This window comes from Oryza sativa, chromosome 2 (genome assembly GCF_034140825.1).
Source record: "Oryza sativa Japonica Group chromosome 2, ASM3414082v1".
NCBI lineage: Eukaryota > Viridiplantae > Streptophyta > Magnoliopsida > Poales > Poaceae > Oryza > Oryza sativa.
In genome coordinates, this window is record NC_089036.1 from 32,525,001 (window position 1) to 32,547,860 (window position 22,860).

Genomic DNA, 22,860 nt, shown 5'->3' on the forward strand with positions numbered 1-22,860 from the left:
GACATTGGCAATGGCAAAGCGTGCTTCGAGGTTAGAGCGTCTCTCATCTGGGGACGAGTTTTGCCTTCACACAGGCATGCGAGAGCACAGCGCACTACAGACTACAGTCTGCATATCTGCACAAGGCTTGTAGCATCTAGCAGTTCATCCTTTTTTTTTTTACGTCTTGCGAAGTTCTAGAGCAGAAAAAAATTATAATGTTACTACCCTGGAGGATCGTAACCAAGAAAAAGAAAAAAATATACCACCACCCACACGACGACATCGCCATCACACAAGGCCAGGAGAAGGCTAACACCGGACCGGCTGCCGCTAAGCGTGACCGACCGCCACTAGGCCAACAAAGGGACACAGACGAGGTCGCCACCTAGGGGATGCCAAAACGACGTCTTCAAGAAGAGAAGCGACAGAGAAACCGCCGCCGTCATCCGTCAGGACTCAAAAGAGCCAAGACAGGGCTTTCGCCCGGCAATCACCCTTTAGGGGTGAGACAGCACGACAACGCCCTCAGGAGGGGGGATAACCATCGTTGTCTGTCCGACCAAGGCCGGACTGGGTTTTCACCCGTCGCTCACCACTTGCGAATCCACGCGTGACGCACCGATGCTCCACCACCACACAAGCTTTGTCGACATGTGGGACCCCTGCACCGGTGTCCCCCGCCGGCCAGTCTTCATTCGCCAAAGACCGCACCACACCCACCGGCAGCTCCTCCTCACACCTAGGTCGCCTCCTCCACCGCCGGCCGCGCCACTCTGCGCCAAGCCGGCCTCCTCCACCGGACGCGCCTCGCGCTAATCCGGTCTCCCTCCATCGGTCGCGCCTCCCGCGCCAAGCCGGCCTCTATCTCTGCCGCTCGCGCCTCTCGCGCCGAGCCGGCCTCCACTGTCATCGGCTGCGCTTCTCTGCGCCAAGCCGGTCTCCGACCCCTCCACCAAACGATGCCGCGCCGGCCAGATGTAGTCGTCTCCCACGCCCTCAGCTAGCCGTTTGAGGTAGCCATGCCTCCAGTGACTGCAGACACGGTCGCCACCACCGCAGCCGCTGCTGCCTAACGCCCAGCCACCTCGCCGTCGCCATCCTCGCCTCGCAGCCGACTCCTTCCCCGCCGCCGACGTCGCCACCGCCTCCACAAACGGCCGCCGTCGTCGCTGCCACCGACGCCAGCCCCCGCATCCACAACCTGCCGCTGTGTCGTCGCCCTTCACCAACATGCGGCTGGCCGCCGCCCGATGCCATGTGCACCACTGCCGCCATCACCAGCCGACACCGCAGCCGCCAACTGCCGCAACCGCCGCCGTCATCGCCAACTGCCACCACTGCCATTGCCACACCGCCGCCGTCGTCGCCGCACAGCCGCCGCCTGTAGGATCGAGATGTCGACTAGAGGGGGGGTGAATAGGCGATTTAAAACTAAATGACACCTAATCAAAACTAACCTAAGTTGCTAGGCTTGGTGAGGGTCAACTCTAACTAAGCAACTAAGTTATGTTTTGCAAACCTAAAGTGATAGTGGCTCAATTATATCTCTAGGAAAAGTAAATCACACTCCTATGTCAATGTTTAGCAATCCTAGGGTGATATGATTTCAAGTATGTCTCTAGAAATGTAAATTGCACAAATGTAAATGCGACAATCAAATTAGACAAGGGGACAAGAGATTTTTCACCGAGGTTCGGAAACTCGCCGGTTTCCTACTCCCCGTTGAGGCGAGCCCAACTCGACCACTCAACCACGAAGCCACCGCACGCCCCCTTCATCAAGGGGTGGGCAAGGCGGGAGCCGACCCACGGAGAGGACTACCCAAGCCTCGATCACTAGGGTAGTTCTTCCTTTACTCCGAAGGTGGTGAACACCAAACCACTCACAAACCGGCGCCGGGCCTCCTCCACAATCTTCTCGGAGAAGTCACCGGGCAACTTCTCCACAAGCCGTCTAGGAGGCGGCAACCTACAAGAGTAACAAGCAATGACCCAGCGTGGAGATGATCAATCAAGTGCCACACTAGCTCTACAAATGGAAGCGATGCACTTGACTCTTGGCTAATCAACCCTCTAACACACTAGATAGATGAACACAAAGCTCAAGTGGGTGTGAGAGAGGTGCAAGGGATGTATGCAATTGAATTGGGTGCCAAGAGAGTCCCCTTGTTGCTGGTGGGGAAGTATTTATACTCCCACCCACCAAAACTAGCCGTTGGGGGCGAAATCCCCCAACTTTGTGCTCTGCCGGTCTGACCGGAGGTATGTAGCCGGTCAGATCGTGCTACTCTGCAACGGCTAGAAAACTAGCCGTTGAAGTGCTGTCAGAGGGCTCCATCGGCCTGGCCGGTCAGACCAGTGTTGAGTGGGCGGTCAGACCGGCCTCGGCTCGGTCAGACCGCCATCGGCTCGGTCTGACCGACTACGGCTCCGTCGGCTCTGTATCGGCCACCCCGAGCAGCACCATCCCGGCCTCCAGGGGCCGGTCTGACCGCGCATGTACCGCCGGTCAGACCGGCCTTATGCGCCGGTCAGACCGCCTTCTTGCGGCCGGTCAGACCGGCCAAGGCACGCCGGTCAGACCGCCATTATGTGGCCGGTCTGACCGCCCCTGGTCAGGCCGAGCCCAGTGAAATCCCAAGTGATTGTGTGTGTGTGATGAAAAGCGAGCACACGTCTAAATGCATAATGACCTAATGTGGCAATTTAATCATCTCTTTACTAGGTCATTACCCCTCTTAATAGTACGGCGAAACTAGAAAATAAACTAGCAAATTTGACGCCCTACACCTCGATCAATTCTAAATTAAAGCACTAGTTTTACCGTCTTGTTTTTCTTTGCTTTGCGTCGTCAATTTTAATCCATCGATAGTCATCCACGCGCACACATGATGTGGACCTAACTTAAAATATTATCTCAATAGCAACGGTTTGTCCACAATTAGCGCTTGTCATTAATTACCAAAATTAACAACGGGGGCCTAGATGCTTCACCGCCAACTGCCGCCGGCCACCCTCCAAATCCGGCCGAGAGGCGCGGATCTGGGGGACACCGCGCCGCCGCCGCCGGGCACCGCGTCATCGCCACCACAAGCCCACACGGGACCACCACCACCACCTTCGCGCCCGCTGCCGGTTCCGTCCCCGCCACCATCGCCATCCCTGCCGCCATCAGCCGCCGCCGCCCGGCGCCGCACGCCCCTGCCTTCGACGTCGCCATCCCCGCCGCCGTCCTCCCCGCCGCCAGTCGCCGCCCCGCCAGATCCGGCCAGAGCGGCCTGGATCTGGCGGTCACCGCCATCCCGCTTGGTGGCTCCCCTGCCCGCCCGGTGAGAGGTCGGCGAGGGGCCCTGCCGCCGCCGTCCTTGCGGCCGGCCGGCGGCCGCTCGAGCAGCAGCGAGGCAGAGGGGATGGGGGGAGGGAGAGGAGCGGCCGGGTCGTCACCTCCTGTGCCGCCCAAGGGGAGGACGACGCGAGGTAGTCTTCTCTTCTGACGTGGAACATAGTTCATCCAAATTTGATCCTCCATATACCTATATGGATGATTATCCAAAAGAGATTCCTCCTTTATATTCCTCCTCACTCCAACAAATCATCTATATTACATCCTCTATATCATATCCCCCTATATTTTATTAGTATCTTTCAACTACCATATATTTATATTATTTTTCTTTTTTCACCTTTCTTTTTCTTCTCTCTTCTCCCGTCCTCTCGAGCTCTCTTCTCTTTCTCTCTTCTCCAGCGATAGAGCAACGCGAGCGGAGGGGCGAGGGGCGCCACGAGCGATCGGGGGCGGAGGGCGGCGCGGGCGACGGGGCGGAGGGCAGAGGGCGGCGCGGGCGGAGGGCGGCAGGGGCGGAGGGCCGCGTGGAGGAGCGGCGAGCGGCGGGAGCGGAGGGGCGGCGTGAGCAGCAGAGCGACGGGAGCGGCTGGATTTGGCCAGAGATAGGGGCGGAACGGAGTTCGCCGATGACGACGGCATGGCGTGCAGCGGTGCGCATCCTCTCTAACTTCGCTCCTCCATGCCTTGATCCGGATTGGGGCGGGAGAACCAGATGGGTGCGGCGGTTGCAGGATGGCGTTAGGAGAGAGAAACTTCAAATATACCGATTCTTTCTCCGGAATAGCGCATGCGCCATCTTTGGAGGCCCTGATGGCGCATCTGATGGAGCCGGATTTTCTCCTCCCATGAGCTATATTTCGGATGGAAGATGGGATAGAGGATCTACTGGGATGCTCTAAAGGCGATAGTGCCTCATATTATCTGGCTTATCTTCCTCCTGTCTATTTCAGATCGAGTTCTGAGTCCAACAACATCTCGGCTTGGTTACTTCCTACTACTTAATTAATCGTGCTAATGATAGTTCTCGTTTTCTGCGTCATTGAAAATCTCTGCTTACATCATCCGCCTTAAAATGAATTTATTTTTGAGAATGAATTTAAAGAACCGCGTTTGTCCAGAACTTTTACTATAAGTTGTTATTTTGAGGAGGAAGTGCTTACCTCTGGTCTAAAATAAATTAAATTTTTACACATCTCATACATATCAATAAATATTTTTACTTTATCAAATCTCAATACAATTATCTCTCACTTTTTCTATCTGTAATGCATTTGTCTCTTACTTCTACAAACAACATATAAATAAGAAAATAATAAAAATAATACGAAAGGAGTACCTCACAAACGAACGAAGAACCAGCCTGTCTTTGTTTTGCAGCACGTACGCGAGTACAGTACCACGTAGCACACCAAAACAAGACTGCTCGTAGTACCTGTACTGTACTGTACACCAAAACAGGCCACGAGCAGCAGCAGTGCCCCCGTACCGCTAGCTAAGCTGTGTCGCCGAGCCTTGAGCCGCTAGGCGCTAGCTGCATCTGCATCCAGGGTACGAGTACAGTGGACACAGCTCCGCTGCACCTAGGCGCCTGCCCGTGGCACGGGGTACGTCGTTGTACTGCACGGTGCACGCTGCTGTTCGCTCCCGTGCGGCGCGTTTCGCCGGGACAAGGACACAGACGGCTGTCTTCCGCGCGCGAGGGCCCGTACGTCCCGGCGCGTTACGCCGTTAATTACGCTGTTATACGACGCATCGATCAAGCGGCAGCAGTTGCGTGCATCCACGCAGCATCGGTTGGATCCGTGGATCGCGGCTGGCTCGGCGTCCGCGGGCGAGAGATCGTGTTTGCCGCCGGTGGGCGAAAATCTTCGTAGCCTTTTGGATGCCGCGAGGGCTGACGTTTCCGCTTGCGGATAGCGTGCGGGTTGGGGGCCTGGGGTCTCAGCTGTCGACACGCCTGTTTCCTGACACCGCGTGACCTGTTTATGCACAGTGAACTTTTGCGCGTTTTTGGGCATGGATCTTGATGGGTTCATGGTCGGAGTTCGGCTCATAGTCATGGCCCCCAATAAGGGAAGCTATAGCCTAGCGGCAGAGCTGGGCTTGAGCAAACCGCAAAAAGGCGCGTATGGCATTTCGTCGCGATTCCCCTGCATGCAGGGCTTCGCCGTACGGCCGCAACATGTCGAAGGCATTCCAATTTTTTTCTTTAAAATTTTAATTTTTCCGTCACATCGAATATTTAGACATACGTATAAAGCATCAAATATAAATGAAAAAAACCAATTGTATAATCCGACTTTAAATTGCGAGACGAATCTTTTGAGCCTAATTACACCATGATTTGATAATGTTATCCTACAGTAAACATTTGCTAATAACGGATTAATTAGGCTTAATAGAATCGTCTCGCAGTTTCCAGACGGAATCTATAATGTATTTTATTATTAGTCTGTTTAATACTTTAAATACGTGTCCATATATAAAAAAAATTTTAGCACGTGAACTAAACACAACCAAAGCATGAGAAAGCCTGCACTGGGGCAGGAGTGGGCTGTCGTGCCATTGACTGCTGGAGACTAATAAATTATTGAATTTGCTAAATAATCTATTTTTTATAATAGATTTATTTTTCGTCGCTCTTATTAGTCACAGAGTAAATTTATTTTTCATCAATCATTACATTGGAGAAGTTTATGAAAATGAGAGGTAAATACATTTAGAGTAGATAGAGTAGAAAAATAATCGTATTGTAATTTGATAAAGTTGAGAGCATTTTAATTTTCTTATTGATATGCGTTGATAGATGAGAAATGAAATTATTTTAGAAAGGAGGAAACAACACACTAGAAAGTCAGAGGATATTGTTGACCCGTTGAATTCAGGTTAAGATTTATATCTAGGCGGTGGACACATACAGATGGGGTGATAGCAACCGAGCCACGGAGTCAACCATGAGCAGTGGATCAGTGTTGCCAACAGGAGCAGACGAAGCGACTATTCGATGGTAGCTTGTGGTGTGGAGTCACACGAGATGGGGAAAACGGTAAGGCAGGTACACCCAGCTACCATGGGCGTGGGGAGGATGAGGGGTGAGGGGAATGAGTCCAATTTGACGGAGGGGGCTATGCATGAATCTTAAAGAGGATATACCAAAAGTCACACGATATGGAGTTCGATTGGTTGTCTAGGTACTCTGTAACTTAATATTGATCTTAAATATAATAGTTGACCTAGATTGGTAGCCAAAAATAGCTACTCCATCCGCTCCAAAATATAAACATTTTTACACGGATATCTACACCATTTGAACATGGTGTTATGGACCATAACATATGATTGCTCATTGTCTCTATATCTTATTGAATATAACCGCTATTGCTCGTTCCAGCATTTGTCCATAAAGACATGTAACTTACAGTAAATTCTTTTAAGGGTTTATTTAATAGGCGTCATTATAAATATGCATATTCAGATAAATGTCAATATAATTCGTCTATTCGAAGTCATGCCATACAAATTTTACAAAATTAAAACCATGCCATCACCGTCATGTTTTTCATCTTCTTCCCCATCTGTGTGTGGGACTCACTCGTCAGATTCATCTTTTTCCTCTATCCTCCTCTCTTCTATTTTCCCCATCTCTATCCACCTCTTATCAGCTTTCTCCACACATTGCATCGAGAGCAAGAGCAAGGGCAAGGATGTATCGAGATCGATTTGACCTCCACCCCTTCTCCCCCCTCTGCTCCTCCTAGATGGCGACGTCTTTTCCAAATCCCTCACCTTTATTTCCTCCTTGCCTCCTCCTCATTCGCCCTCTCTCCCGAGTCTAAACCCTAACCCTAGCGCAGCCACTTCCCATGGCCACCGAGTACCGCACACCCGACCGCCTCCTATCCGCCGTTGCCCAGCGAGGAGCATGCGTAAAATCCGCCCAAGCTGGTGCTTGTTGTTGCCGCGACCCATGACGGCATCCGATTCTAGTATTACATGCTTGCCGGCGTTATCGAGCACACAACGATGTTCCCCGTCGACACCCTCAAGATGAACATGCAGGTCGGTGCCCCACCCTGTTACTCGGTCCTGTCATTGGAGGCCGCCTTGTCTGGCTAAGTAGTGGACACATGTTAGCCAACATGAACAATAGATGACAATATGGATGACGCCGTGTGCATTGGTTTGAGTCCAAGCATGGAAGGTGGTGTGATGTGAAAGTTAATTTGTCATCCCTCGGTGCAAAGCGAAGGTATATATGAAACCGGGTGTAAAGGGAAAACAAAATAAATCTACCCGATGTTAAGTGCAATTTACTCTTTATTTATTTTTACTTATTTGATTATGCTGTAACCGAGTTGGATGGCAAACCACGTATGGTGTGATAGATTTACTTCCACCATTATCCTCCTTTTTATCTCCTACATATGTGTTTACAGTTCGCTTATAGTATGCTGTTGTATATGCTCTCACTGCAAACTATAATTAATTAACCTGAAAAATATAACAAAGGTCCTTTCAGATTGCTGCCGAGTCTAAGGGCTCATTCGGAATGTAGGATTGAAAAAAATATAGGAATAGGAAAAATATAGGAATAGGATAGGAATGCAAGTGTAAAACAGATGATTTGAAAACATAGGAATTTCATGTGAATAGGTGTGGATGGAGTAAAGGAAAAACATAGGAATCTTTAGAAGAAAATAGGTGCACTATTACAAAATTATCACATACTACTAGTGAATTAAACAACATTAATCAACCTAATAATGTGCTTTAGTTGCTTGATGGCATGATTTGCCTCGTTCCCACGCGAAGGGAGAGAAAAAAGAGGTCAGCATGGATGTTTTTCTTCCTATGATCTTCCAGTGATATGGCTAGCGTAGGAAATTTCTCTATGTATTTCCTACGAACATTTTCATGTGATCCAAATGACGCCACAGTAAAGCAATCCATAGGAACCCAAATCCTTCATTTTTCCTGTGTTTCTCCTCTATTCTGAACAAGCCCTAAAGAAATTCAAGGAGGCACCTGAACGCCGGCCAATTAGTGCCAGCGCAAACAGCCGATCGCTGAGAAAATGTGAATAAGGCAAAGCGCGAACTCTGGAAAGCGCTCGAGAGAGGTCGGCCGGCGACCCAACAACACACCACCACCGGCCTCGCGCCCGCGGCGCACACAAGATCGCCACAGCGCCGTGGTCGGAACAGCGAATCCGGCCGCCTGCAGGCACAGGCGGCAGTGCCACCTCCCCACCCCCCCAATCCGCTGCGTTTCCCTCTGGCCTCGTCCCTTCCCAACAAACAAACCCGCCACCACACGGCGCCCAGCGCCCGTGCTCTCCTCTCCTCTCCTCTACCCGCCCAGCCCAGCCGCCCATCCCCCCTCCTTTCCGCGGTCCTTTTGCTCGGTTCAGCACGCACGCGGGCACGCGGCACGCCATCACCGCGCGGCCGGCCGCCTGCTGCTGCTACAGCCAGTGGAGTACTGTTCTGGGCCGGCCGCGCCGCCCGAAGCCACCACCCTTTCCTTTTCCGGAAGCCTCCCCAATCCTCCGCCATTCCCCGCATAGCGCCCCATGCCCCTACCGACCATAGCCTCCCAATCCCCCATCGCCTAGCTGCTTCGCCGTTTATTTTAAGATTTTTCTTTGGGTTGTGAGTAAGGCTTGGTGGGGCCCAGCTCACGGTTCCTTCTGGCATAAACAATGACTTGGGCCTGCCCGCCCCGTGGCCTCGCCATCCGACACTGTGCCTCTCATCCCGCGATTAGTATATTTTTGCTGTTTTTTTATGGGTGAAAAACTGTGTGGGCTCTCTCGTTGGGTTGCTATCCGTCCACCCGTCCATTCATCCTCGCCTTTGCCAGTTGCGGTGTTGCCCCCCTCGCTTTATTTATGTCGACCTGCCAATAGGAGCAAGTCCCCGTCTCGAGACACCAGCCGCGCCGCGCCTCGCCTCGCCTCGCCTCACCTCACCTCACCTCACCCTCCGCCTCGTCTCCTTCCCCCCTTTCCTCTACCCACGCACGCCCTCTCTCCCATCCCAGCCGTAGCCGCGCCGTGACTTGTCTCGATCGGCGGCGAGGAGGAGGGCTTCCGTTCCCTGGCCGGTGGGGGAGGATCAGGCGGGGGGGCGGCGGGGAGGGGGAGGAGATCGGTCTCGGTCGATCCGCGCGCGGCGGCGATGGCGCGGGAGAGGCGGGAGATAAAGAGGATAGAGAGCGCGGCGGCGCGGCAGGTCACCTTCTCCAAGCGCCGGCGCGGCCTGTTCAAGAAGGCCGAGGAGCTCTCCGTGCTCTGCGACGCCGACGTCGCGCTCATCGTCTTCTCCTCCACGGGGAAGCTATCCCACTTCGCAAGCTCCAGGTATGCTGTTCTACTCCCACGCCTGGATATCTCTCGACTCCGCTTCGTCTCCCGCGTTTCGATAGATCTAGCTAGGCGCGTTTCCTCCCCCGGTCTCCCTTTGACTTCGATGTCTAAGATCCATCCGCCTGGGCTAGGGTTTAACACGGGATATTTTAACTAGTAACACGGATCTCACCATTTCCACCCGTTCAGAAAAATCAATACAGTTTTAGAACGACTCGTGGTTACTTTCGCCCCCTTTAGATGTAGGGGATTTACTGTAGTGTATGTAGTCTGCACCTGTACTTTTGCAGATTATTTTCGAGGTGTTCTTTTTTTGGTGCATGAGTAGCCCATCTTATTTGGCCATTCCTACTGGAAATATCGTACGACAACTCCTGTTATTTGCTGTTTATGTGCGCGTGGAGTTAATCGATGTGTGTGTCGCAGTAGTGCTGTGTTGGTGATAAAGCTAGCTAGCTCTGCTGATAGCCTACGGTCGTACGTGTGATTTTATGTGCTGATGCGTCGCGTTTTACCCTCTGATCAATGGGGGGTCTCGTGTTTTGTGCACGGAAAACCTCGCTTCCTGTTGTTGTTTTCTTTTGCAATGTGTTAAATCATTGCAGAACTGTTGTTTGATGAGAAATATCCTGTTGTTGTTTTCTTTTGCAATGTGTTAAATCATTGCAGAGCTGTTGTTTGATGAGAAATATCCTGTTGTTGTTTTCTTTTGCAATGTGTTAAATCATTGCAGAGCTGTTGTTTGATGAGAAATATGGTAGTCTCCTACACGTATCGTTCGTCATATCCATCTCGCCTTATTTGAGGACAATGCTTTCCTCATTGCAATCCCTTTTCTGCGCCTTAATTAGGTATTATACTGTTATGCTGTATCGCTATATGTATTTACATCGTGCTGTTCAGTCTTGTTTGCAGCTGTACAATATGAGTTTGTTTATGATATACTCGCCCTTTAATTTGTTACTCATGATAACAAACTGAAATAATTTACTCATAGATCTTTATCTTGCATGTATCCATTTCGAAAAGTTTCCTTTGTCTTAATAAAAGAAATGTTGTACTAGTACATATCTCATTATATCTTCATGTACCTGTCCATCACTTCATCGTCACTATATATATATATATATATATATATATATATATATATATATATATATATATATATATATATATATATATATATATATATATATATATATATATACAAACAAACAAAAATGGTGTTAGCTAGAATTCTCTTTTGCTGAGAAAGTATCTTAATTATTATTTCAGGTTTGTTAATTTGCATCAATTTATAATACCTTAACTTCTTTTACTTCAAACAGGGATTTTGTTAAACAATTGCAATTTGTTTTATGTAAATTTAAGTACATCATTTTTCATTTCTTCGATGAATGTAGATTATCTCAGATAAGATAACCTGATACTTCCTTTACTCTTCTACATATGAATTTGTTTAGTTCATATCATATATAAAAGAATGGACGGAGTATGTTTTTTATGGTTTTACATCAGTTGTCAGTAGCACAACTTAAGCAAGGATTCAACTTCTCTTGATGTACTTTTTTAGAAATGTGCACATATACAACTTAATTTCATCCATGGTACAATTTATTTTTAGTTCATTTCTACAAACTAGAGTTAAGTGTTGGAAGAAGATAAAGAATAAACTGGGATGGCTGGTACTGTTATATGTGGACAATCATTCAGCCTTGGTAGCATTTAAATATGTTCATTTTACCTGGTAGTGAGTACTGGTAGAATCCATAAATCGTGCTTCTATCAATAAAAAATCACACTCTATAATATTAATTCAATTTTGGAGCTGCAAGGCTTGGTTTATCTAAGAAGTTACTATTTATAAACTAACATTTGTCTTGATTATTTGTTCTACAGCTGGACAATGTATTGATCCTTTCTTCTACATTTGGATGCCATAATATCTGATTTTCTTACTGTTTTCTTTTTCAGTGCTTAATTCCTATATTTCTGTCAATATCAACTTACCCGTGTTAATTTGACCAGGGAAAACCACTTTCATTTCTCAAGATTACTCCTGCAATGTTATAGACTTGTAGTCTACTTGGCCCGTGCCTTTATAATTATGAACATTCATGTATAATTTATGTTCTATTTTCGTTTTATCTGATGGTCTGTGGCCTACTGTGGTATTGATGATGCCTTCTGTTGGACAGTATGAATGAAATCATCGACAAGTACAACACACATTCTAATAATCTGGGGAAAGCAGAACAGCCTTCGCTCGACTTGAATGTATGTGAATCATCTTATCATACTGTGTTAATAGTAAATACTGTTCTTCATATATATTGCATCTTAATGTTGCCTAACTACATATAGTAGTATTAGATAATGGTTCAAAATGGGTCATTTTATGTCCATGGCCTTAGGGTGGCACAATAGCAAAATATTCATATTTAGGTTTTCACATCTGGTAGCATTATGATCTTATTTCTGTACCCTAAAATTTTACAAATTAAACTTAAAAAAACAATCGCATATGTGGATCCTTTCAAAGTTCTCAGTATGCTCTAATGATGTCTGTTTTGTTGGTTGTGTGTTAAATATGTAAATTATTTGTTTTAATTTTTTGTTGCTGGATTTTTTTTAAAAAAATTAATACTTGCAGAAACAATTTACATCTCTCACTTCCTCATATTTTTGGTGATACACTATAAATTAACATTATTAAATAATATAGTTCTCTATCTTTTTCTATTGTATCTTGAGAAAAATTCCCTGGAATCGGTACACTATAGCACAATACTAATTCTGTTTTTTCATGGATCATGAACTCAAATTTAGTACTGTTAGTAGTAATTAGTGCTCAGGCATGATGTAATAGGTGCCTTAAACTTATGCAGATATATTTTCTAAATGCTACTTATGCAGATAGTTAATACTAACAGTTCAATCTTTTCTTTTCAGTTAGAACATAGCAAGTATGCACATTTGAATGAGCAACTTGCGGAAGCTAGTCTCCGGCTTAGGTCAGTTCTTTTAACCTTTTTTTTTTAAAAAAAATGTTATACTTGAGGCATTTGTTCTCAGATCCTTTATTCTTGAGGCATTTATTCTCAAATGTATATCATTGGTACATGAACAAATTGTAGACAAATGAGAGGTGAGGAGCTTGAGGGATTGAGCATTGATGAACTCCAGCAGCTAGAGAAGAACCTGGAAGCTGGTCTGCACAGGGTGATGCTGACAAAGGTTTGGTGATCATCACCCAGACTCATCACGTAGCTCGTACTATGAACAACTTATTGATTGCTATATGATTTTGCAGGATCAACAATTTATGGAGCAGATCAGTGAACTCCAGCGGAAGGTACCACCTGTTGCTAGATTAACCCTGAATCATCAATGTAGCTTGGCAACATATAATTTGTTTTTTCTTGCAAAAGTAGAACCTTTAAAGAAGACTGTGTTGCATACAAGTATCCGTTGCTGGCTTATTTGTAGTTCATTCTTTCCAATACATCACTGTGTAAAAAGTTGATTTATAGTTCTCTCCAATACAGAGTGAAATCACTTATAATTTTACTGTTGCATCTTGCATGACTAATATATGCTGCCACCTTCTGCCTTTTCTTGCAAGATGGCACATGCATCTGTTCAAGCAAATTTACTAAATCATCACCACCCTGGCCTTTTCCCCATGGATGAGTCGGAATTTTGGACTAAATTCCCTGCCCAACCCTTGGAAGTCTGCGGGTTTTGTTCATGCCGGAAAAGTCCTTAGCGATTAAAAACAATTTCTTCTAGTCCTTATTGTTTCAATTTTACCAAATTATATTGGCGTTTTAAGTCATGTCCCTTCTTCCCCCAAATTGAAACATTGATTTTGACTATCTTGAAGATCAAATTAGAGGGTACCCATTGGATAAAATAACTAATTTAAATGGAAATTGTACTTTAGTTTTTCTGTCCTGCATCATTTACCATTTGCCCATTTACATACATTTAAGTATTGTAGATGTTTCTTGCTGTGTTGGAAACTGATCAAACAGTACCATTTCTTGGGAAATGCAATCTTATAGTTAAAAAAAGAATCTACAATAGATTCTACCGCATCCAAAATGTTCTTGTGCCTGCTTGTTTTTATTCAAACCCTTACCAATTGAAATAAGAGAACATTATAATTATGTGTTGCATACTCTCTGTTGCACTGCAGAGTTCACAGCTGGCAGAGGAGAACATGCAACTCAGAAACCAGGTATAAATTTTACTTCTGTAAGCTCTTGGTTTGTTGAGGACTTAAGACCAGTCCATCTGAACACATTCGTTTTCTTGGTACTGAATACAGGTATCCCAGATATCACCAGCTGAGAAGCAAGTTGTTGATACTGAAAATTTTGTTACCGAAGGACAGTCCTCTGAATCTGTGATGACTGCATTGCATTCTGGAAGTTCACAGTCGCAGGATAATGATGATGGCTCGGATGTATCCCTGAAATTAGGGTGAGTTTCTGATCACTTTGTTTATGTGCTGAAGTTAAATTCCAATTCAAGTTTCAGGAATATTGGTCATATGATTATTTGGTTTAATGGATTTTAAGGATGTGATTGGTGACTTTAATCCTTAGATGTATTATCATATTATCAACAGGCAAGATAATCCATTTATATTATTATTAAACTTTATTTTGTATACATGGATACAAATTGTGTGTCGTGTTTTTCTGGGTATTGTTTGAGACCGAGCTATGGCCTTTTGCTAATTCTTATTTTCTTATAAATCCAGATATGTGTACCTTTTTTTAAAAAAGATACATGTATACTTAATACACATTTGATAAATGCTTTTTTTTTCTCTTCCTTAAGCTATACTATTTTATTTCATTCCGCATGTCCTAATACTTGGCAAATGTAGTTAAGCCACATTTGGTTCTCTAATTGCTTATTTTCTTTTTCTTAATTAAGCTATACTTTGTTTCATGTCCTAATACTTGTCAAATGTAGTTAAGCCACATTTGGTTCTCTGATTGGTTTGAGAAGAAGGATGGAATTTGAATTCTTGCCTGGGGGTGTACTCAACTACGTTTGATTACTTGTATTTGCCCTTCAGTATTTTGTTCATTTCGATTTTTCTTCAACTCTACAATTTGCAGGCTGCCTTGTGGTGCATGGAAGTAACTGAAAGGAAAAAAAAAGCATCCTTGCAGATCTGGTTGGAGTCGTTGCGGCATCCAGGGGAGAAACGCTTGTGTTATTCCCAAACCCAGACTGCAATAATATAATCTTGCGTTGGAAGCGAGATCAGTTAACCTGATTTATCATCCTTGTGGCTGCATGATGCGATGTTCCGCTTGTACTGTTCGCTAGGATCTTGACTAAACTTTGAGATCTATGTGCCGTTTAATTATCCCATCGCTATTGGCACTCCTTATGCGATACATCATATATGCACTTTGTTGCTATCTTAATTATGATGCGTCTTTTGCAGCGTTCTAAGTATGATCTTGCGCTATCTTGCATTCTTGCGTAATATATATACATTGTCGCTGTCGTTAGATTTCAGTTCTTAGCTAGCAGCCACTAGTTGGTGTTAATAGCTTTTCCTTTTCCTTTCCCTTTTCTTTTCATGATTTACCTGTCACGCTATTTCGCGGGCTGCAATTTGTTGCTTGAGATATGCTCTGCATGGAAGAACACTATGCAGATGCGCTCCAGCATTGATTTTCATTATGGGATACTAACGGGGTATATGTTGCTGTGTGCTACAGATGTACAGCGACGCAGCAGAAAAGGTGACAGCTGCAGTATATGTACTGATCTTTCCATTTAATATTAAAAAATCTATATCTTTCCGTTTGCTCGCATATCCTTCTATTTTGGATTAAGAGCCTCACCGTTTGACTTATCTGCGGAATAAGCTAAATAATATGTGTTCTTAGCGATGTAAAAGCAAAGGCTAAAAAAATTAATGTCGATGAAAAAACCTTAAAATCGGCTTCAAATTTAAGGTTAAAAATTTAGATTTTGGTTAATAAGTATAAGCATAAGTGAAAAGATAAGACCGTAAATGGTTGGATTTCAGTTGCCAGATTTATTCATCAGCTAGAGAATTAATCCATATTTGGTTCACTGTAGCATCGCCTTTGTTCATCTCATTGGTATAAGAAAATAAGTTTAATCTGTATATATAACAATTGCATATTAAAATTGTCTTTAGAAACGTTTTTTCCAATATTGATTTTTTTTACTATCATATCTTGATCTAATAAAACAGATCAAAATAGCATCTCAAATATTGTAAAAATAACATGCCCAAAGGAAAGTTACTACCTCCATCCTCGTTCTCAAAAGGACGATGTAACATGTGCAATCAAACCATGATTTAAAATGTGAAACTTATATTGCTAACTTCGTCCTAAAATATAGTAATTTCTAACTATATAATATTTATATATGGATAAGTGTTTGTTGGGATACATAACCAGTAAATATATATTTTAGGATGGAGGGATTTGTTAAAAAAACTTTCATTTAGTTTTAGTTAAAAAAAACTTTTTAATCAAAGTTTAGGATGTACTTGAAATTTTTTATATAGTTTAGGAGTATATGGAATTTTTTATTTAAAATAATTCTATATAGTTTAGAAAAATAGTGATAAAATTTGTGCATTAGATTGTTGATATCTCTTGTGTTTGATTTGGGGGTGAGATAAGGACCCTATTTTTTTAGAATATGATGGTTACATTATCGGTTAGATATGAGGGATGGAAGAGTCTGTGACCCATGTCAACGAGTTGAGAGGAATTGGGTTGGATTGGTCCGGGCCCCTCAATTTTTAATGTGTGAAGCCAATCCGGATCTTAGAGAAATATTCTCCTTGTTAACCATCTCACGTAACCCCAAACCAAACACCTCGACTCAATCTGACGCATGCTTAAAAACTGAGGTGGTGTGATAGTGGATCTTGAACAGTTCTTCTTCACTCTATTCTCAATTCTCATAAGCTGACAAACATGGCCCACTTCCCAGCTCTCCCAGAAAGCAGCAAACATCTATCCAACCAATGAACCAACCAACACAAGTCAATAACACGACATACTACTCCTACATTGCTATTCATCTTATCATAGCATCTCCAACAACTTCTCCATTTCACTCTCCAAGCTAAATTTTAGCCATTATAGTAAAAAAAATGTCCTCCAACAACATTTCCAACTGGCCAAAACCCTTCCTCCACTAGCCAAATTTGGTCAGCCAAAAGTCACTAGGCAACCGTGGGCCCTACACACATTCCTCCTCCCATCTCCTCTCCGGCTCCTCTCTCGCATCGGCTCGACAACACAGTTCTCCAAGCTCTCGGCGCCGTCGCTTGCCGCGACCTCCACCGTCCTCCACACCGTAGCCAGCCACAGCCGCCGCTATCCTTCGCGCCGTCGTCCGCCGCCGTCCTCCGTGCCGTAGCCTCTGCTAAGTAGCTAGCCACCCCCAACGTCTCTCTCACTTCTGCTAGTGCTCCGCTCTCCTCTGCTGCTCAACTCCACGGCGTGCGCGTCTCTCTCACTGTCTTGTCTTCGCACCGATGCCGCCGGAGCGCGCTGTCCTCTCAAGCCGCACCCTCCGTTGCAGATGAGCTCCAAGCACCGCTCCGCTGCCGCTGCTGCTCCCGCGGCTGTTGAAGACGTTGTCGGGGTCTGGTGGCGGTGGCAGGCAAGGTGCCAGTGTCGAGGTACGTGCTGAGGTTGTCGTCGTCGCCCGCTACGACCGCCGCCGCCTCCACTCCATCTCTACCCCCTCCCCATTGCTGAGGTCGTCGTCGTCGCCGCGAGCCTCCGCCGTCGTTGTGAGCCTCTGCGCAGTCGCCATCGCCGCATTCGAGGTAGAGGGCGTGGGGAGGAGACAGTAGTACATGAGGAGGAAGAAGAGAGATATAGCGAAGGATGACAAATGGGTCCCATTTGTCAAATACTTATAATGGGGATGATATATGGAGAGGCTGTTGGAGCGAGTAGCTAGTTTGAATAGCCAAATTAGATGGAAAGTTGGTTATATAGGTGTTTATATAGTTCGATTTGGAGAGGCTGTTGGAGACAGGGTTTCCCAAATCGCCGGTACCGGGGTTACTGCGCCCCGGCGGTAAGCACGGTTACCGCGGTAACCGCAAAAAACCGTGAAAAACCGTGCAAAATTTATCAAAAATTCAAATTATTTTTTAAATTTATTTGAATTTAAGGAGGTTACTGTAATATTTATATTACCGTACCCTGCGGTAAGCCCAGTAACCACGCGGTTACCGCCGTAAGGGAAATCCTTGTTGGAGATGCTCTCACGCCCACGCAGAGGTCCCCCTCCGCCCCCTCTGCTGTCCCCCTCCCTCATTTGAATCGAGTAATCATCCGCACCGCCCCTCCCCCATCCCACAGTACACACAGGCGCCGTCCCGCAACGACACACACAGCCCACGAGGCCACGACTCTCTCCCTCCCCCTCCCCCTCTCCCTCCTCTCGCCGTGAGCGGAACACGAGGCAACGCCGCCACCTCGAGAAGCGCGTCGCCCTCTAGGGTTTTAGAGCAGCAGCGATGGAGGGCGGTGGGGAGGGCACCACCACCGCCGCGGCGGCGGCGGCGGTGGCTGCGGGGAAGGAGGAGGAGGCGGAGGTGGTGGTGGTGAGGAACCCGAGGTGCTACCTCGACGTGAGCATCGGCGGGGATATGGAGGGGCGGATCGTGGTGGAGCTCTACGCCTCCGTGGCCCCTCGCACGGCGGAGAACTTCCGCGCGCTCTGCACCGGCGAGAAGGGCGTCAGCGCCGCCACCGGCGTGCCGCTTCACTACAAGGTTTGTCCTGGTTTGGCGGTCCGTGTGCTACCCGTAGTTTTTCCTGGTTGCAGCCTTGGAGGGTCGACGCGTGAGAGGATGCCGGCTGCGGTGCGATTGATCGTAGTTGGGGGGTGTTTAAGCTATCCGAGTTGGGGATTGTGTGGTTTCGCAGATGAATTTGATGCTGTTTGCGTACTAGTGCGATTTCCACCTGACGATTATGATTTGGTTGTGCGCTCACAGAGGTTCGCATGATTCAGTAACTATCGCGTTCCATAGATTTTTATTCAGTACCGCTGCCATTTTAACTTTGTTACTTAGCGCAATTTCCGCACAAACCTCGCGGTGAACATTTGCACACTTGCAGCACATTTACTGCTGAGCAAGTTGATCCCCAAATCCAACACAAATCCGTTTGCATGGTCCATTTGGTCGATGGAAATAGTATTTTCAGGTGTCTGCACGTTGCAATTGGTTGTTTCAGCTTTAGCTTTGATTTGTCCCCTTCTGTAACAACGCCATTCCAAGTCCTCGCAGGCCTTTTGTTTTGATTCGACAACTTTGCTTTCGCTGACATTGTTACGGTGTGTTCCTATTGTTAGTTCTCATGTTTGGCGCTAGTACTTTGTATCGTTCCAGTTAGTGTTAACTGCTTTTAATCCATATGGCTTATCTTTGCTTTAGTACTAGTGATAGTGATGTGCTTCATGTGCCACTGCCTACAACTGGTCCCGGTACTCAAATTATGGTCCTATGGCCCTCCTTTAGTTTTGACGTCATCTCACTACTCACTTGCATGGTGGCCTACCTACTTTCTTGTCTGATCTTATGATGTACACGCTGAAACATAAAGCACCTTAGTTTTTTTTTTCTTTTCAAATTTGCATGCCTTTACTTTCTGTGGCTTTATTGTTGGCAATGTTACAATGTACTACATATTCCTGAAATGCTTAAGCAGAGCACTGCCATGTTTAGCCTGAAATGCGCACGCACACGCACAAGACTCTAACTCTTTTGATAATTTCGACCATGTGCCAGGGTTCAAAAAGTTGGACATGATAAGAATACTTTCTTACAGTTATGTCTGCACTAGGTGGACATGATACTATTCCGATTGTAGATTAGCCTTAAAGCAGCATCTGTCTGCACTAGGTGGACCAAGGTTTGTGTAGTATCTATTATTTGGGAAGTAATCCAAGGACAAACTATATGGCTGTAAGAGAATCATATGCGGATCTGGTTCAATATGGTCAACATTTTTAAGTGAGGCTTGGTATTTAAAAGCTAAGCTTAGGTTCTTTAGTCGTCAGTTGGAATGATGATGGCAAGGAAACACTAAGTGCAGTAATAGTGACAAGTCCTACTTGACTGTTGGGGGGGCGACAGGGATCCAACTGCGTAATCTGTGGTTCTCTACTTTATTTTGTAGTGGTGGGGACTCTAGATGTTGGCTATCCTTCCACTTAACTGTTGTGGCTATGATGCTAATTGGACAGAGTTAGCATCATTCTTAACCTTGAAAGGTTACAATGGCCATCCATTCTTTGCTGAAAGAAAGACCATGATTAGCCTTTGTTACATTATTTCTTAATGTTCACAATAGTTTTCCTTTCTTTTTTACCATTGTGAATCATCGGATCTTTAACTTCCAAAAAGGTTTTACTGACTGCGTCAACCAATCTTTTTTTTTTTCTTTTGGTGTTTTTACTCCTCCAGGGTTCATGTATTCACCGGATTGTCAAAGGTTTTATGGTGCAAGGTGGGGATATTACCGCTGGTGATGGAACTGGGGGAGAGTCAATATATGGATTGAATTTTGAGGATGAAAATTTTGTCCTGAAGCATGAGAGAAAAGGGATGTTATCAATGGCTAATGCTGGTCCCGATACAAATGGATCTCAGTTTTTCATCACTACAACCCGAACACCACACCTTGATGGGAAACATGTTGTTTTTGGAAGGGTTATAAAAGGAATGGGGGTGGTTCGCTCAATGGAACATGTTTCTGTTGGAGAATCTGACCGTCCAATTACTGATATTGTTATTGTTGATTGCGGAGAACTACCAGAAGGTGCCAGTGATGGAGTTGTGAACTTTTTCAGTGATGGTGACATGTATCCTGATTGGCCAAATGATCTCGAAGAAAAACCTGCAGAAATTTCTTGGTGGATGACTGCTGTTGACTCTGCAAAATCTTTTGGAAATGAATATTTCAAGGTATGCACTTCCTTTAGCATCCTTTGGAAATTTTCTTTAGGTCATATGAGGAAATTCTCACTGCAGCATTATGTCTTGCATTGTTAGAATGTTAGTTGCATCATCGTATGTTATATAGTACCGGATGATGCTCATGTCCGGAGCTTGTAACTGAAGTTTCTTCACTATGCAGAAAAAAGATTACAAGACAGCCCTCAAAAAGTACAGAAAAGCTATGAGATACTTAGATCTTTGCTGGGAGAAAGAAGAGATAGATGAAGGTAGGTATTTTTTTTTCTTTTCCTATCAGTCTTCAATTTTGTTAATTTTATCATTTGATACTTATAGACCGAGGCATATCGTACTAGCTGATTCTAACAGCTTATTGATGTGCAGAGAAGAGCTCAGCACTACGGAAGACAAAGTCAATTATACTCACAAATAGTTCTGTAAGTCCCACAACTAACCACTTGTTGCATGACAAATCATAATTCACAAGTTTCTTCCCTTTCGTAATAAATATGAGAAATTATACTGATGAGACATTATTCATTAGTGCTTTCTGAATTGCATCTAATGTTATTACATTTCCTGTAAATTTTAGCCTCTGCTATAAATATTGAATCCACTTATGACTTGTTCAGGCTTGCAAGCTGAAGTTGGGAGATTTGAAAGGTGCTTTACTAGATGCAGACTTTGCATTGCGTGAAGGGGAGGGAAACCCAAAAGCTTTTTTCCGTCAAGGACAGGTTAGTGTTACACTGTTACTGTTGGGTGTCATATTACCTGAGATAGCAAAATCTTAATTTGTGGAGTTGTGCATGAGGCTGTGCTTAAAAAGCCACATTTGCATACTTTTGTATGCATTAGCAATGCAGCACTACAATCTACATATAATCCTGTTTTACTTGATAAAATATTATCTGCAATTCTTGTTTTTGTTGTTGCTGGGAGGATTTGTTCTTAGTGCCTTCATAGTGAGTTCAAATTTCCAGATTTAACGCAGTTTAACATGATACTGGGATTTGCAGGCACGCATCGCACTCAATGATATTGATGCTGCAGTTGAGAGCTTCAAGCATGCTCTGCAGTTGGAGCCAAACGATGGTTTGTCCCTTGCCCACTCAATTGGCTATTAAGTTTCTTCATTGGAAGTTTATATATTTTGTGTTCATAAATCTAGGAGGAATTAAGCGGGAGCTGGCTGCTGCAAAAAAGAAGGTTAGTCCATTGAGTTCATGAATCTTTGGACTAATGGATGTTCCTTCATTGAAGATGTTATTGATCTGTCACCGACATTATCGCAGATTGCTGACAGACGGGATCAGGAGCGGAAAGCATTTTCTAGGATGTTCCAACCATCAGGAGGTTCAGAGAAGATCGATGAAGTACTCTTCTGATACCACATTCACCATTTGGAATCTTTTGTTTGGATCTTTGGCATAACATCGGTAGAGGATGTGTCATTTGGATGATAGTTTGTTTTGTTTTTCTGCAGGAGAATAACTGATCGGCTTAAGTTCAACGTTTTGTAGTTCTCTTCATGACACATACTGGTGCTGCCTGGTGAAAAAATAGAGTTCAGGTTGCTCTTACAGCCCACAGCCACTATTCCTTCGAAGTTTGTGTTGTTTCAATATACTGACTCCATTTTTATGCTTTCAGGTGATGGATGAGAGAGTTTTTGCATAACAGAAGGTGATGGATGAGAGAGTTATGCAGTTTTTGCATAACAGAAGGTGATGGATGAGAGAGTTTTTGCATAACAGAAACAACTCCCATGGTTGAAAATAGTTTTGGTCTTTTGGACACCAAGCCTTATGTTTTGCAGTATAGAGTTTGCCACAATGCTATCGTAGGAAATGTCTGGCGGATTGAATTGTCAAACTCTTGGAAAGGCCTTTTGAATGACCAATCCTGTTAACGAAACATTGTTGGCAAGTGTTCTCGCGTGTGGTTAGCTTAACTTTGCCTTTTGCTGTGTGGTGTGTGCTCTTGTTATGGATAGCCTTTTTAGTTTTGTTCGCGTTACAACTCATTACCTCCGGAGTTTCATCAATCACAATAATCATAGCTAAATAGCTTTGGTCTAGCAAACAGCCAATGAGCCAAGCATGCGAGGCGGGTCATCTCGCGGTAGAACCTGAAATTTGATCTGGACATGCTT

General features: G+C 45.1%; 2 protein-coding genes across 2 annotated transcripts; both read left to right on the plus strand.

Annotated features, from left to right (window-relative positions):
* The first annotated feature begins 9,231 nt into the window (after positions 1–9,231).
* LOC4330805 (MADS-box transcription factor 22-like) lies at positions 9,232–15,178 on the plus strand. The gene is made up of 8 exons (NM_001401987.1): positions 9,232–9,688; positions 11,893–11,971; positions 12,647–12,708; positions 12,832–12,931; positions 13,008–13,049; positions 13,896–13,937; positions 14,028–14,182; positions 14,833–15,178. Exons 1-8 carry the CDS (start codon positions 9,507–9,509, stop codon positions 14,855–14,857), a joined length of 687 nt encoding a protein of 228 aa, NP_001388916.1. The 5' UTR covers positions 9,232–9,506; the 3' UTR covers positions 14,858–15,178.
* A 2,912-nt stretch (positions 15,179–18,090) lies between these two features.
* LOC4330806 (peptidyl-prolyl cis-trans isomerase CYP40) lies at positions 18,091–22,634 on the plus strand. The gene is made up of 10 exons (XM_015769427.3): positions 18,091–18,515; positions 20,214–20,714; positions 20,887–20,974; positions 21,090–21,142; positions 21,338–21,442; positions 21,725–21,800; positions 21,877–21,914; positions 22,001–22,081; positions 22,192–22,278; positions 22,359–22,634. Exons 1-9 carry the CDS (start codon positions 18,258–18,260, stop codon positions 22,201–22,203), a joined length of 1,212 nt encoding a protein of 403 aa, XP_015624913.1. The 5' UTR covers positions 18,091–18,257; the 3' UTR covers positions 22,204–22,278; positions 22,359–22,634.
* The last annotated feature ends 226 nt before the right edge of the window (positions 22,635–22,860 follow it).